The sequence below is a fragment of the Sphaerodactylus townsendi genome, linkage group LG06 (assembly GCF_021028975.2).
Source record: "Sphaerodactylus townsendi isolate TG3544 linkage group LG06, MPM_Stown_v2.3, whole genome shotgun sequence".
NCBI classification, from domain to species: Eukaryota; Metazoa; Chordata; class Lepidosauria; order Squamata; family Sphaerodactylidae; genus Sphaerodactylus; species Sphaerodactylus townsendi.
In genome coordinates, this window is record NC_059430.1 from 85833756 (window position 1) to 85848553 (window position 14798).

Sequence of the window (14798 nt, forward strand, 5' to 3'; positions counted from 1 at the left end):
GTTGGTGTTTTTGAATTTCAATGGCCTCCCTGTGCAGTCTGACATAGTAACCTCCCAAATTGTCCAGAATTTCAATGTTCTCAAATAAAATGTTATGTCCAGTTTTGTTTAACACATGTTCTGCAACTGCAGATTTTTCAGGATGGTTAAGCCGACAGTGTCTTTTGTGCTCCTTAATGCGAGACTGAATGCTGCATTTTGTGGTTTCTGTGTAGACCTTTCCACAGCTGCAGGGTATGCAATAGACTCCTGCAGAAGTGAGGGGGTCTCTCTTTTCCTTTGCTGAGCATAGCACTTAGCATCTCGGGCTTACGTATTTTCTTCTGTAGTAGGGAGTTTGAAGATGATGGTTTGTACGGAGTTGTGTTGTTTTTCATCAGTTTCCCTGTTTGATCTGTAATTCCCTTGATGTATGGTAGAAATGTTTTTCCTGTACTGGACTGTTTCTCCTCAGTCCTCTGGGTTTCTCTTGGTCTTAAAGCTCTTCTGATTTCTGTTGTGGAGTAGCCATTAGCCTGTGGAGTCCAGTCTAGATGATTGATTTCATCAGGGAGGAGGTGAGGTTCACAAATTATTTTTGTCAGTTTTGATTATGCCCCTTTTCTGTTGTAGATGATGGTTGGAATTTTTATGTAGATACCAGTCTGTGTGTGTCGGTTTTCTGTATACTGTGTGGCCCAATTGGTGGATTGTGATGATATATTATGTTGTTAGGATATTTCGATACTGTTATATTAAGAATTGTTATGATGTTATGTTTTATTATGAGGGTTTGTCATGTGCTACCATGTTGATTATGTTTGAGTAATGCTGATATTGAAATATTGTCTATGGTTTATTGATTGCTGTTTATTGCTGATGTTGCCACTGTTATGACTATTGTTATATGTACTGTATTATTATATTGTTGTGCACTGCCTTGAGCTCTTCGGGGGAGGAGGGTATAGAAATTAAACATTCTATTCCATTCCAATTATATTTAACACTTCAACATAATTAAATAATGTCCCTTTCTGTAAATCCTCTGTTTTTAACACTATAATTGAAATAATGAGGAACTTCACTATCACACAAATACAAAACTAATCCTGTTGTCTGGACCATGTGTTTATTTATTTATTAAAACATTTATATCCCTCCTCTTGGTTCAAGGCAGCATGAGATAATAGATACATTATCCCCAACTAAAACCAAAGATAGCAAACTTTAAATTTCTCCCCCACCTCCCTTAAAATATGTTTGCCATTAAAAACCCCTCCAAAGTCCTGGCAAACTGGCAGGCCATTTGCAATAAGGTAGCCCATTCCATAGAGCTAGAGCCATGATGGGAAAGAGCTGGGCTCTAGTTGATGCTAGATGTTAAGTGGTGGGATAACCAACAGATGGCTGCCTCGTGACCATAGTTGTTGCATAGGGACATATGGAAGGAGATCAGTCTTCAAATGTGGATCCCAAATCATGAAGGGCTTTAAAGATCATAACCAGCACTTTGAATATAACTTGGAAACACACTGGCAGCTAACATAGCTGTTTCAAAATGGCCAACATACGTTCGCAGCAGTTAGTCCTGGATAGCAGTTGGGTTGCCTCATTCTGGACCAACTGTAGTTTTCAGATTATCTTCAAGGGCAGCTCTAAATAGAGTTCATTGCAGTAATCCAACCATGAGGCTAGAGAAGCGTGGATCAGTGTGGCCAGATCAGCTAAGTCTAAGTAATAAGAAAGTTGGCCTATCAGATGCTGTTTTTAAGCACTCTGGCCACCATGCCAACCTGCTTTTCAAAAAGCAAGGTAGGGTCCATGAGCATCCCCAAGCACTTAACCTTCTATGGAAAAGTCATCCAGGATAAGTGAATTCAGTTCCTCCAGAATATCAGTCTTCTTGACCAGAATGGAATTTGCCTTTTTCACAACAGCTGCACCCTGGGTTGACAATATTTTCATTGAGCTATCCACTGCCCCTCCAACATCCCTTTCATGGACTGTTGCTGCCAGCTCAGATCCCAACAACAGTGCATACATGAAGTTGGGATTATTTACCCCAGTATGAGTTACTTTACACCTGCTCATACTGAATCTCATTTGTCATTTTATAGCTCCCTCTAAACAAACAAACCAAACTGGAAAAACAACACATGACATGATCACCAGGAAAAACAAACTTTATTCAGGAATGTTTTACAAGGAAATAGCAATCTGATGAGCCGCAAGCTGAGGAAACCTCCTTGAGAAACAGCGAATGGCAGTAGAAGGGAATCTCAACTGCAGAAAATGGCGGACACAAGCTGCTGTGAAAATGGAAGTCAGTGCTCTCACAGGGGAACGGGGGTTGAAGACGGGAAAAATGAGACGTCTCCTGGGCTGCATTCTGCAAAACCAGGCAGGAGACATCTTAAAGACAACTCCTGGAAAAGAGGTCCACATTTTAGTGACTTTTAAATAAGATGCCCTGAGTACAAATAAAACATCCTAAGGACTTTTTGAGGAAAAGCTGCTTGGAGTTTTCCACCAAAATGCTTCTTTTAATATCCTCAAGACATTTTATTTGTTTATTATATAATCAAAATTGTTCTTTTAAGACTTCTTCAGGATGTCTTATTTGTGCTGCGAAGAGTGAACAAGTATTTAGAGGTATTACAAGAGAGTACAATTTACTACTACAAAAAAATAGCTTAGGAAGGATAAGAGAATATTTTGCTTTTAATGTTATACTGAACAGTAACATCTCAGAAGACTGGCTCCCTTCACCATATTATCTTCAGATGGCCTATCTAAATATCACATGTAAGTCAATCAAACAATACAAAGTACAACTTCAGGAAGTTCCATCTCATATTTAATGCTGCCTATAGCCAGTAGGAAACATAGAAGAATCGGTAAAACGTTTGTCTGTCTTAAATAAATTATCACTTTGTACTGTCAGTAAATGCAAAAATGAGATTTTACAAAGAATGCCTTGTTTTTAGACAGACAAGAAAGCTCTAGGAGCCCTCTGCACCACCCTGGTTAAAAATTATAAACCCTCAAAAGCTGAAGAAGATTCCTTGTTCAAAGCTACCTTGAGCAACCATCAGGCAGAATGCTTTTCTACCCCTTGTTTGATTCCCAGCATCAGGTGTAGAAACCAATTGAACTGTACTGTCCAGCCTTTGTCTCTACAAACTTCAATCTGGTCCAAGAAATATTTTTTAGCATCTTCATCATTTTTCCCCACTGTCAGTGCATCACGGATGTATTCAATATCTTCTTTGCTAGTTAGCTGAGGCATGCCAGTCATTAGCATCATAGAAAACAGGATGATGAGGAGGTTTGTATGATTCCGAAGAGCCAGATAAGCTCTTACACAGATGTCCTAGAAAACAGAGAAGAAAGTTCTCTCAGTATGGCTGTGAATCGAAGGGCTCAGAAATGCCACTGGGTTCGGAGTTAGGACTCCCTTTTATGCCATCAACTTGTGAGATTAAGATGATGCTGATGTAAGCTCTTCCACACTAACGGACAGTGCACACATCATACCCTCCCAGGCATTATGTTTCCAGCATTTCTGTCTCATGGGCTGGAAGGGTACACCACACATGACTCTTATTTTGTATAAAAATGGCAATGCATGTATTCAGTGGCTTCAGAATGTATAACTGCATGTACTAATATAGCATACTGTGGCTGGTAAACACACAAAACAGCAATTGAGTGTACCAAGAAAACTCAGTGTAAAGAATTTGTGAGGAATGCCTGAATGCAGGTTTTGAAAAGTTATATCTGAGGAGTACTGTAGCAGAAACAAAGGGAAAACAGAATCTAAGAAAAATGCAAGCAGCTATATTGTAAATAATGATATTGCAAGGGATATGGAAATTCTTTTGTACAAACAGGCAACAGGTCTGTGGTTCCTGACCACTGGGGACCAGGAACCCCTATGGGAGAAGACTACAGAGTTATTGCAATGGGTCCATGAATCTGTATATGCTCCAAGCTTCTCATTTTTGTCATTATGTATTTTCTTGATCAACAGATACTAATAGTGCAATTATTATCAAACAGGGGTCAACAAATGTTTTTGATGTTAAAAAGAGGTTCTCATATGCGAAAAGGATGGGAACTATTGTAATAAACTAATTAGGATGTCAAAACCTTCTGGCATCTCAGAAAATGTTCTGTTTATTTCTATACAAGGAATATGCTACATTGAAGACAGCTCTGGGATATGTTTAAGGAAACACACTCCAGCCATGTAGAGTGCCAGCCAAGCTTCTTGGCCAATATTATTATACTGACTTTATTATTTAGTTACTTCATTTATACTCTTGACTTCTCCCCAATGGGAATCCAAAGTGGTTTACACCATTTTTCTCTTCTCCATTTTATCCTCACTTTCAATGTTGTGAGGATGGTTGGGCTAAGAATGTATGAGGGACCCAAGGTCTCCCAGTTACTGAACTATGTATATGTGCTAGAATGAACACACACATCTTTCTCACAACTGTGTATTGTTCAGAAAGATTAGTAATGTAGGCACACAGTGTTTCCAGGAAGAGCATTTGCCATTTCTGATCTGCTTATTGAGGAATTTCTGGTTATTTCTTGGAATCTATAAACAGCAGATTGCTTAAAAAAGAATTATTGCAATTGATGAATGGAAAACTCCCAGGATTTCACAAGCAGTTGGAGCTTCAGTGTCACCATGCAGAGCTTTTCAAGACAGATCCCACACTGTTTTGATTTTTAGCAATCAAAGGTCTTGAATTCAATCTCAAGTATATGGAAATTTATCTACCTCAATATCTGCTCATATACATTTATATGCATTTATATGTCTCTGAAAAAATGAGCTAAAGTGCTTAAATAAGCCCTGTACAAATGACCCGCCCATGCACTGACTGACTATGCAGGGTGGAAGAGAGGGCATGTACATGCTGGCCCTGCCCCATAGGACTGGGGTCAGCAAAACCGGAGGTGAGACACCTGCCCAGATCCAAGACTTTTGGCAGGGTCTCTGGCACTGGCCATTCATCTTCCCTGCTTCCCACCAACCCTTTCCATGATCCAGACGCACACACTGCCAAGCATAGTCATGTGGATTGGGCAGGCATCTCTGTGTGCAGGTGAGGAAAAGATGCAGAGGCATGTGGTCAAGTGTTTTGGAAAGAAGGCATGGGATGAGTGTCTGATGGTAGGCAGTGGATAGGAAGGGAATCCTGGGCACTCTCTGTTCAGAGCCCTCCAAAATTTTTAACTGGCCCTGCCGCCAGCCCCGCATCTCTCCTGAGCTGTCAGCACAGAGTGAACGTGCTAGATAAGAATCTGTGCACATACTCCCTTCTCTGTGATCAACTATATTCAGAAACCAGATCTGGAAGAGGGAGTGTATAATCAGATAGGTCCTCTGCACACTTGCTCCATACAGAATCAGCAATTGTGAAGAGGCAGAGGGTGGGGCCAGTGCACTTATGCACACTCTTCCGCCTCACAAGGTTAGTCAAAACACGGGCGGGTCATCTGTACAGAGCTAGACTGAGCCAGGATTAGAGTCAGCAGAGAAATATTCCACCTCAAGAGACATTGAGGGAGGTGTGGAGCCTAATCGCTATGAGGTTATCTGCTCATATCTGTTAGTTTTTATATCTCTAAAGAAATACATGGTCTACCATTAGAGAGAAGCACACAACCTTCAGAGATCGTATTCTTTCAGAAGTTCTTTCATCTCCTTTCTCCACCATCTTGTATCTATTAGATTAAATGTTAGCAGCCAGAGATTTTGTTTACTTTGTTTTACAAACTGGGATGGTAACATGGAGCTCTTTTGAATATTCTACACTTCAATCCTAAAAGAGCATTCTGACTTGCTCATATTTGCTTCTTTACCTGAAAATTCTGAAAGCGGGGGCTTGTTTTCTTCCCAGAAGTTCCCATGACAAAAAGAAAATCTGGTGTCAACACAAACGGAACTCTTTCCTTGTTGATTCCAAGGAAACTTTTGTAATTTCCAAGGATATGGCCAAAATCAATATGAAAGAGGTTACCTTAGGAAAAAGAAAGTGGTATTACAAGACTGACTCATTAAAACTTCTTGGTGATGCTGCTTATCAGGTGGGGAGGAGAAAGAAAAGGGTTAAATTTAATTTCCAACAGTATATCTAATATGACTTCTTTCTTGAACTTCTTCAGCCTTTCCTCCGTATTTACCTTTCCAGGAAAGCAACTCTTTATTTCTGTCACATTGCTCAATAAATACACATACGTTATTCTCTCTGGAGGGGAGCTCCAGAAAAAAAATTGAACTAATCCAAGCATGAACTGGAGGCAAGACGTAGGTAAGGGGGGTGGGGTTTCCTCGGGTTCAACCCCCCTATTCATGTCCGAAGCTCCGCCCACCAGTTTGTGGGTTTTTAAAATATTTTTAGTGTTTTTTGTTTTTTGCCTGCAGGGGGCGCATTGTTTAGGCTAGCAGCACCAAACTTTCAGGGATTATTCGGGGGAATCTCCTGATGACACTACCCAGGTTTGATGAGGTTTGGTCCACGGTGTCCAAAGCTATGGACTCCCAAAGGGGGGCCCCCATCCTCCATTGTTTCCAATGGGAGGTAATAGAAGATGGGGGCTACATCTTTGAGGGTCCATAACTTTGGACACCCTTGACCAAACTTCACAAAACCTGGGTAGTATCAATAAGAGACTCTCCTGATGATACCTGCCAGGTTTGTTGAAGTTTGATTCAGGTTGTCCAAAGTTATGGACCCTCAAAAGTGTAGTCCCCATCTTCTATTAGCTCCCTTTGGGAGTCCATAGCTTTGAACCCCCTGGACCAAACTTCACCAAACCTGGGTGGTATCATTAGGAGAGTCTCCTAAAGATATCCTAAAAGTTTGGTGCTGCTAGCTTAACAATTGCAACCCTGACAGCAGGCACCCCCCAAATTTCCCCAGATTCTCCTTTTAAATCCACCCCCTTCGGCATGGATTTGAAGGGAGAATCTGAGGTCCTCGGTTTAGAAGAAGAAGAAGAGTTTGGATTTATACCATCCCTTACAATCTCCTTGACCTTCCCCCCTCACAACAAACACCCTGTGAGGTGGGTGGGGCTGAGAGAGCTCCAAAAAGCTGTGACTAGCTCAAGGTCACCCAGCTGGCCTGTGTGGGAGTGCACAGGCTAATCTGAATTCCCCAGATAAGCCTCCACAGCTCAAGCAGCAGAGCGGAAAATCAAACCCGGTTCCTCCAGATTAGAATTCACCTGCTCTTAACCACTACGCCACATTGAAAGTGATGCTGTTTCCTTGGCAGTGGTAGGGGAATCTGAATCCAATCCCAAAACAGCATCACTTTCAATGTTGTTTAACTGGGGACCCCAGATTCTCCCTTTAAGGTGGATTTAAAAGGAGAATTTGGGCTCTCTAGTTTAAACACCATTCGAAGTGATGCTGTTGGGGGGTGGATTCCAGCATCACAGTGGCTGCCCGGGGGGGGGGCGGCAAAACTCAGATTTTGCACAGAGCTCCATTTTCCCTCTATGCCTTTGCCCAGAGGGGAGGACAGAAGGAACTGCCAGCTGCCGGCTGGGAACCCAACTGGTGGGGGGCAGGGGAGGTCAGGGCGGGGGAGTCTGCCGTCCCCGGCCTTGGAGAGCTGCTTTTATAAGCGGTAGGCCGGGGGCGGGGTTTAGAAAGGCGTGGCCATGCCCTAGGGGTGGGTGGGGGTGTGGCTCCACCCCCAAACCCCCCCCCATAAAAAATCTATACCTACGTCCCTGACTGGAGGGAGGGAGCTAGCTGTGAGAGCCACCTCTAGTAATCATGAGCACAACAACATACTTTACTTCTCCAATCCATGAAGAACTTGTATGTTTAAAAAATAAGATGAAGGTGGAACATATAAAAAATGAACCTTTTTTTAAAGCAAATCGACTGCCTAATTCAATAGAAGATGGGCAACAGTAGGAGCTGAGACTAGAGGTGTCTGTTTCCCATTCAAGTTATAAGTCAGGTTCTCACAGTGAGCGAAGAACCTGCTGAGAGTACTGCTGAATCCACCATCACACAAATACTGTTGTCACTTCTTAATCTTTTTCCCCCACAGAGCCTTCGGCATCCCCTTTACCATCACTTCCTTCTAGCAGATAGCATATTAAAAAGACAGCCCAAGCCCCACAGCTATTTCTTCAGCCAGCTAGGTAAAAGCAGCACCCAGATCCATTTGCCAAGAATTCCATAGACAGTGTCTATTTCATAGATCACAAAGGAACTCTGAACTAACAAAACAGAAATCCATACTACAGAGGCATAAAATCCTGCCCCAGTTTCTCCTCCTCTCTTTCCCTAGACAGCAGCATCACAAACATGAAAAAGCATTTTGCAAAACTGCAGAGAAGGAGTTCCCAACTTTTTTCACTCACTTACCCCTTGACAATCCCTTTCCCTAAAATTGTGCCCCTGTATTAGTAAATCATTATGAAAACTTTTTTGCATACAGCCAAATGCTCTGGCGCATACCCTTGTGGGTACACACACCCCAGCCTGGGAATCACTGCTGTAGAGGACCACAATCCAGAATATCATGCAGCAAGTATCCAAGAAGAACAGAATTGCACTTTCCTGTGTAACAGTGGTTTATCAAGTGGACTTCTGTGCAGGCCTTCATATTGGGGACTGCACATGCACAGGCCTGCCTTCAGAGACTAGAAAGCTTATTTCTGTTCTGTTGCTTTAAGAACACTCGCTCCCCCTAAACACAGCGTGGTAAAAAAAAGGGGTGGAGAGTATCCCACTTCAACACAGTCTGCGTTGTCAGCTTGAAACTCTTGTGCTTGACCATAAAAGGACAAAGAGGCTGTCATCTCTGCAGAATGTCTTTGGGTGGCTGATGTAGAACAGCAGGTCCAACATCAGGTCCAACATGTGAAGGGTTGGCTCAGGCTTTGTTGCTGGATTAGGGCATAACACCAGCAGCACAATGTCTTGGGCCAAGTGAAACAGTTAGCTGGGGCAAGGAATCACCTTATCACTATGGAATTTGGTGAATGGGGAGTCCCAGTGCAGAGCCCTTAAATCTCCCACCCTCTGGGACAATGTTATGGCACTAGGAATGCCACCTTGTAAGAAAGCACATCCAGACTGCATGAGACCAATGGCTCAAAGGCCCTGCTCATGAGTCTAGAGAGGACCAAGGTCAAGCTCCATTGTGAGACAGCAGGCTTCACAGAAGAGTATGTATTATTGAGCCCTCTGATGAATCTTTTCAAGGAGGGATGGGGACTGAAAAGGAGCAATATTCAATGTGAAGATGGTGGAAACAGAGTGCCCCAAATCAGCTGTTGTGGCAACACCAAGTATCTCGATGCCATGGCACCAGGACAGATTTGTCTCCTTGTGCGGCTCCTGCCCCTTGGTTCTGATGGTGGCTGCAGATACCTGGATAGAGAGCAGCAATGGGGCACCTTTGGATCTGGAGACCCTCGTTATCTCAGTGGTGGCCTCTTCTTCTCCCGATGCTTTTCTCTCACTTCTTCTTTCTGGCCTTTTTTAGCAGAGGCTCAGAAACAGCCCTAGCGAGGGACAGTGAGACAGAGACTGAGAAGCCAACCAGCACCAAGAGGGCAGAAGGAAATGATTTGTTGCTTCGCTCCAACCAACAAAGAGCCCTCTCATAAAGAGTTGCCTTCAGGCAGGAGATCCTACCTTGAATAGCCCTCCAAGTGAGGGACAGGCAGGCTTTACAAGTGGATGGATCTCACCCAAACTCAGGAGACATTCCCTGTGCAAGTCCATCTTTGCCATCTTCATACTACATATAGCACACTTTTTGAAAAGCGTGGTATCCTTCTTTGGTTCAGCCATTGTAGAAGGCCAAGAACCTGACAACAACAGAGCTACAATCGATCAATCTAAACTCCGTGGCAGCAAAGAAAGTTCCCACCTGAACAAAGGAAGGAGAGGCAAATTCCCTTAAAGAGATGGAACAAAAATAAGCTTTCTATTCTCCAAAGGCAGGTCTGCACATGCGCAGTCCTCAATGTGGGACTGTATCAAAGTTCCACAAAGATGAACAAAGAAATACATTACAGCAATAATCAAGCTCAGACTGAACCTAGTGCTCTAACTTGATTTAAGTTGCAGTATTTTAAGAAAAAGGTCCAGGAATGTGGACAGCAAAGATGCAGTCATTTTAAATGACAACTGGAGGGGGGGAAAGGCTTGGCCCACAACCAATTTTAACTGAAATATCTGCTAAGGAAAAAAATCAACACTCACCTGACTCTGTAATCATAATATTGTCATTGTGCCTGTCTCCTATTCCAAGTACAAAGGTTGCCACACAGTAACCAGCACAAGAGTAAACAAATCTTTCCACAGCTGCCTGAAACTAATAATTTAAGGAAAACAGCTTTAGGAAGGTTGGTAGCCATGAAAGTATTTCAAATCCATTTGACTTCCTCAGGAATTCCCAGGGTATGCTGAGCTTTAGTGCTGAGTTTCTTCTATTCCAGGGCATATCTTATTTTAAAGCCACCAGTCAACCGTTAAAGATTGAATGTCACACAGTAGCTTTGAATTTAAAATTTTTTTGCTCAAACCATCAAAAGTTCTGCTCAATGGTTGGGAAGTTCCACTCAGTAGTGGGGGGAAATTAGATGGAACATTGATGGCAGGTCTTTATGAGACTCAAATCAGCAATCAGGACAAGAGCAAGATGGTATATTTGCACTGGAAAGGAAGGGCTTTCCTTTTCTCAAATGTTCCACCTGGCTTTTGGTGGGCTTTGGGATGTAAAAGTCCACAGGCTTGAACAGGAAAGGAAGGACTTTTCTCTCTTTCCTCCATTTATGAAGAGCTGGCTTGCTCAGGAGTTGGGCAGTAGCAGAACTGGGGAGCAGAGCAATTTCACAGGCTTGTGTGGTGGAAAGCTTTTCTCTCTGAGAGAAAATTGATTTGAATGGGCAGGAAGACCGATAATGTTGAAAATGCACAGCAGCTTACCTTGTCATTCAGAGGAATTTTTTTGTTGTGGCTGCAGCTGCAACCCCGCCCCCTTTCCCCAGCAACATTTAAAAAAAACACCTGCACAGCCCATCAGAAACCCTGCTGTGCAAAAATTCCAACCTGGCCTTGCCCACTTTCCAGCGACACTTGGCCAATGTATGTCTGTGGGCACCATGTTAGGGACCCATGCTTTAAACCATTACATGGAGATTAAAACTTCTGCTCGAATTAAAGTAGTGCATTAACCTCTAAACTACAGTTCACATTGGTGACCGAATGCTCCCTGAAAACATTCAATCTTTGCAGGGCATAGCCTTCAAGCTTTAAGGGAGAAGTTGAGTTTTATTTTTATGTTCCAGGTTCAAAAGTGAAAATCTCACATTTCCAAATAATGAACAGTAAATGTATTAATTAAATCTTTAATTTAAAACTAATCTGGTAACTCTAAATCTATTTGAACAAAACATTATCAAATACATATACTGCCATACCCTCATAGAAGTCAATTCTATATAAGCAGACCTGTGCTTCCTGTTGTACCTAAATTGCTTTTGCTTTTAAGAAAAAAGGATAAAGTTCTAAGCTTCTTATCCAGAACTTTGCCAAAATAGGCAACAGCATATTTCACTGAATTCCAAATCTGAGATACTCATGGTTTATAGGATGTGGCCAGCTTCTGTAAATGGTGTTACGAGGTCAATACATGACTTTACTGAACTTTCTGATTCATGTCCTCTCAGGTGTGATATAATGCACTTCCGGTCAAGGAGCAGAGTTTTAATCTGCTGCAAGCACTGCACTCGCTCAGTGAAATTAAAAATTACAGTAACCCCCCCTTCTTTCCATTACATTGCAAATTGAAAATATCATCAAGGGAAAATAAAATGCTACTAAAGAATGTAGGTTATATCTCAGAGGATATTTTAAACAAGTCTTTACACTATCATATATATATTGCACACTAGATATAAGGTCAGATAGAACTACACAGTGACATTCTTGAATCCTTTTAAATGGATATCAAGAGGAGTCATACTTCGGGGGGGGTCGGGTCATTGCTACCCAATTCCAAACGCAATTAACTTTTTCTCATAAAAGCACCAAACAAGTGTCTTAAACTGAAAAGCAAAATAGGCAGGCCAACCATGTTACCTTTTCTTCAATTATACACTTCTCCTTGAGCCACTGGTTTAGTATTTCATCCTTAAAAGCTCCCGTGTTTCCAACTGTACTTTGCTGGATTTTAGCAATTGTCGTAGCATCTTTTACAATCTCTATCATTCCTATAAAAGGAAAGCATGGTGAAATTCTCATTGTAAAGCCTTCCTTAAACCTTCAAACAGAATCAATACTAAAGGAAATAATGTGTATGCTGAAACGTGAAATGTTAGGTGACTTTATTGGGATGAAAGAGATATATGCTGGAAAGTGCAGTCAAATCACAGGCAACTTACAGCTGCCCTGTAAGGTTTTTAAGACATGGGGAAAACAGAGGTGGTTTGCCATTGCCTGCTTCTGTGTGGCAACCCTGGGCTTCCTTGGGGGTCTCCCATTAAGTATTAACCAGGACCAACCCTGCTTAGCTTATGAGATATGATGAGATCATGCTAGCCTGACCCACACAAGTCAGGGTGCAATACATACATATACATTAATTTCCTTCCCAAGTGACTTCCACATTTATGTTAAGTGACTGTTGGTATGATATTAAACCAGTGTCTACCTCACAAATCAAGAGCTGGTTGAAGAATACAGACAAAATACTGAGGAAACAGTATTGCAGAACTTTGAAATGACAGACAAGTTACTTTAGAGTTCAGATAATGTAATTTAATTTCTTTAATTCACATTCCTCTGCCTGGAACATCATTTCTGGTGTAAATAAAAATCAAACATGACTGGTGTATAAAAAACTAGTAACTAATACAAATCCAAACATTACACCATATACTAGATAAAATGAAGACTGAAAGTCTGGTTCTGAGCGCTTACCTATTTTATTTCCTGTAGAAATACAACCATATGGTAATAAACATAAATCCAAGGATTCTTCTTCCCAGACTGACTCCATTATTCGTAGAATCTGATAAAAAAGGGGAATGGAGATTAAAAAATATTTTACTGTGATTAAATGCCATCTATATGTATAAAAAGCTAACAGTGTGTTTGTTAATGATAGTATACCTCAGTAACTGCTGGGCCAATTCCTCTGAAAATTCCCAGCCACTATAGTCAGCCAGGTGAGAGTGTTTTTAGATGTTCACATACCTGAAATTTCACAGCTGGCCCAGGTAAAATGCCTTTTTCCTGGAGCTCCATGGTGAAGGACATGCAGCTGCCTGTGTGTAGTCACCCTTAGAATGTCCATGCAGCTTAGAATGTTCACTCAGATGGCCAGATATGAGCAGTGAAAACAGTAGATAGGCAATAACTCGAGTGGAAGTGAAACACATACACACACATACACACGAGGGAGAGGGAAGGGAGGGAGAGGGAGAGGGAGGGGTGGCATGCAAGGGAAGAGGGAGGGAGAGGAAAGGGATGGAAGGGAGGCATGCAAGGGAAGAGAAGTGAGAGAGGGGAGAGAGTGAGGGGTGGCATGCAAGGGAGGGGAGGCAGGGGGCCCAGCATCTTGATATGACCCACCCACCCTAGCGGAGGGAAAGGGGAGGGAGGGCGAGTGAGGGGCGACATGCAAGGGACGGGAGGGAGAGGCCAGGAACCCTAGATTCCCTGAATACTGCGGTTACAGTTAAGAAAACCAGGCACGCGTTATTCAGGAGTAAGTTCGGTAAAGCAACCGTGACATACTTTGAATGGCTGCGTCGCGCCCCTCAGAGGGTTTCCTCAGAAGCGACACCCATTGCCACCAACCAAACTTACTCCCAGGTAAAGGATCATGACCAGTCAGCCTAGATGTGTGGGAGGGGTGCCTTTCCACCCCCACCCCCCCAGGAATGCGGGAACACACATCACTGACATCGCACAGTATCAGGCTGCGTGTTTGCATGAGCATGTACTGCTGGCCTCTGCAATTTATTTGCTGCTACTGTTCCTTTCCCATTTCACCACAATAAGCCACAGCAACGCATGGCCGGGCCACGCTAGTCTTCTTTTAAATCTACAGTTCAACAAGGATAAGTGATGAGTTCTACTGGGTAACAAAAATGAGGAACACACATACTGCACGGGACATATACTACTTAGTAGCAGTTTGTATGAACAAGATCTTGGAGTATGGTGGACCATAAGTTAAATATGAGCACCCAGTATGATCAGTGACAAAAAAGGGTAATGTGATCATGTGGTGGATCAACAGAGGCCTAACATCCAAACTGCAAGATGTCCCAGTCCTACTGTACACTGTATTGGTCAGGCAGTACCTGGACTATTGTGTGCAGTTCTGGAAATGTGGATAGAATGGAGTGGATGTGGAGGAGAATGATTAGGATAATCAGGGCCTGGAGACCAAGCCCTGACCAAGCCCTGAGAAAAGGATGAGGGACTTGGGAATGTTTACTCTGGATAAGACAAGGTTGAGAGGGGGCACAATTGCTCTCTTTAACTATTTTAAGGGATGTAACATAGAATGGGACAGGAAGCTGTTCCTGTTGGCAGAAGAGGACAGGACTCATGATAATGGTGTGGCTGGCATTCCAGCCAATGATGGAGTATGGGCAGGGTCAGGATGAGGCTGAAAAGGATGGGGGGGATGAGAAAGGCAGGAGTGAGTGAGACAGGTGTTGAGGAAAGCTGATGAGAGTAGGAGTGAGCATAAGAGGAAGAAGAAACATCCAGAAACTCCTTGATCAGCTGAAGCCAACAA

General features: G+C 42.7%; 1 protein-coding gene across 6 annotated transcripts in view; it reads right to left on the minus strand.

The window, feature by feature from the left end:
• Positions 1-2144: 2144 nt before the first annotated feature.
• Positions 2145-14798, minus strand: part of PIK3CG (phosphatidylinositol-4,5-bisphosphate 3-kinase catalytic subunit gamma) — a 135145-nt gene continuing 122491 nt past the window's right edge. For all 6 annotated transcript variants that reach the window (XM_048500083.1, XM_048500088.1, XM_048500087.1 and 3 more), the window contains 5 exons: positions 12965-13055; positions 12125-12255; positions 10244-10355; positions 5863-6020; positions 2145-3352 (listed from right to left, as the gene is read on the minus strand). In XM_048500083.1, the coding sequence (XP_048356040.1) occupies positions 3071-3352; positions 5863-6020; positions 10244-10355; positions 12125-12255; positions 12965-13055 (774 nt within the window). In that variant the 3' untranslated portion in view covers positions 2145-3070. The remainder of the gene's footprint in view (positions 3353-5862; positions 6021-10243; positions 10356-12124; positions 12256-12964; positions 13056-14798) is intronic.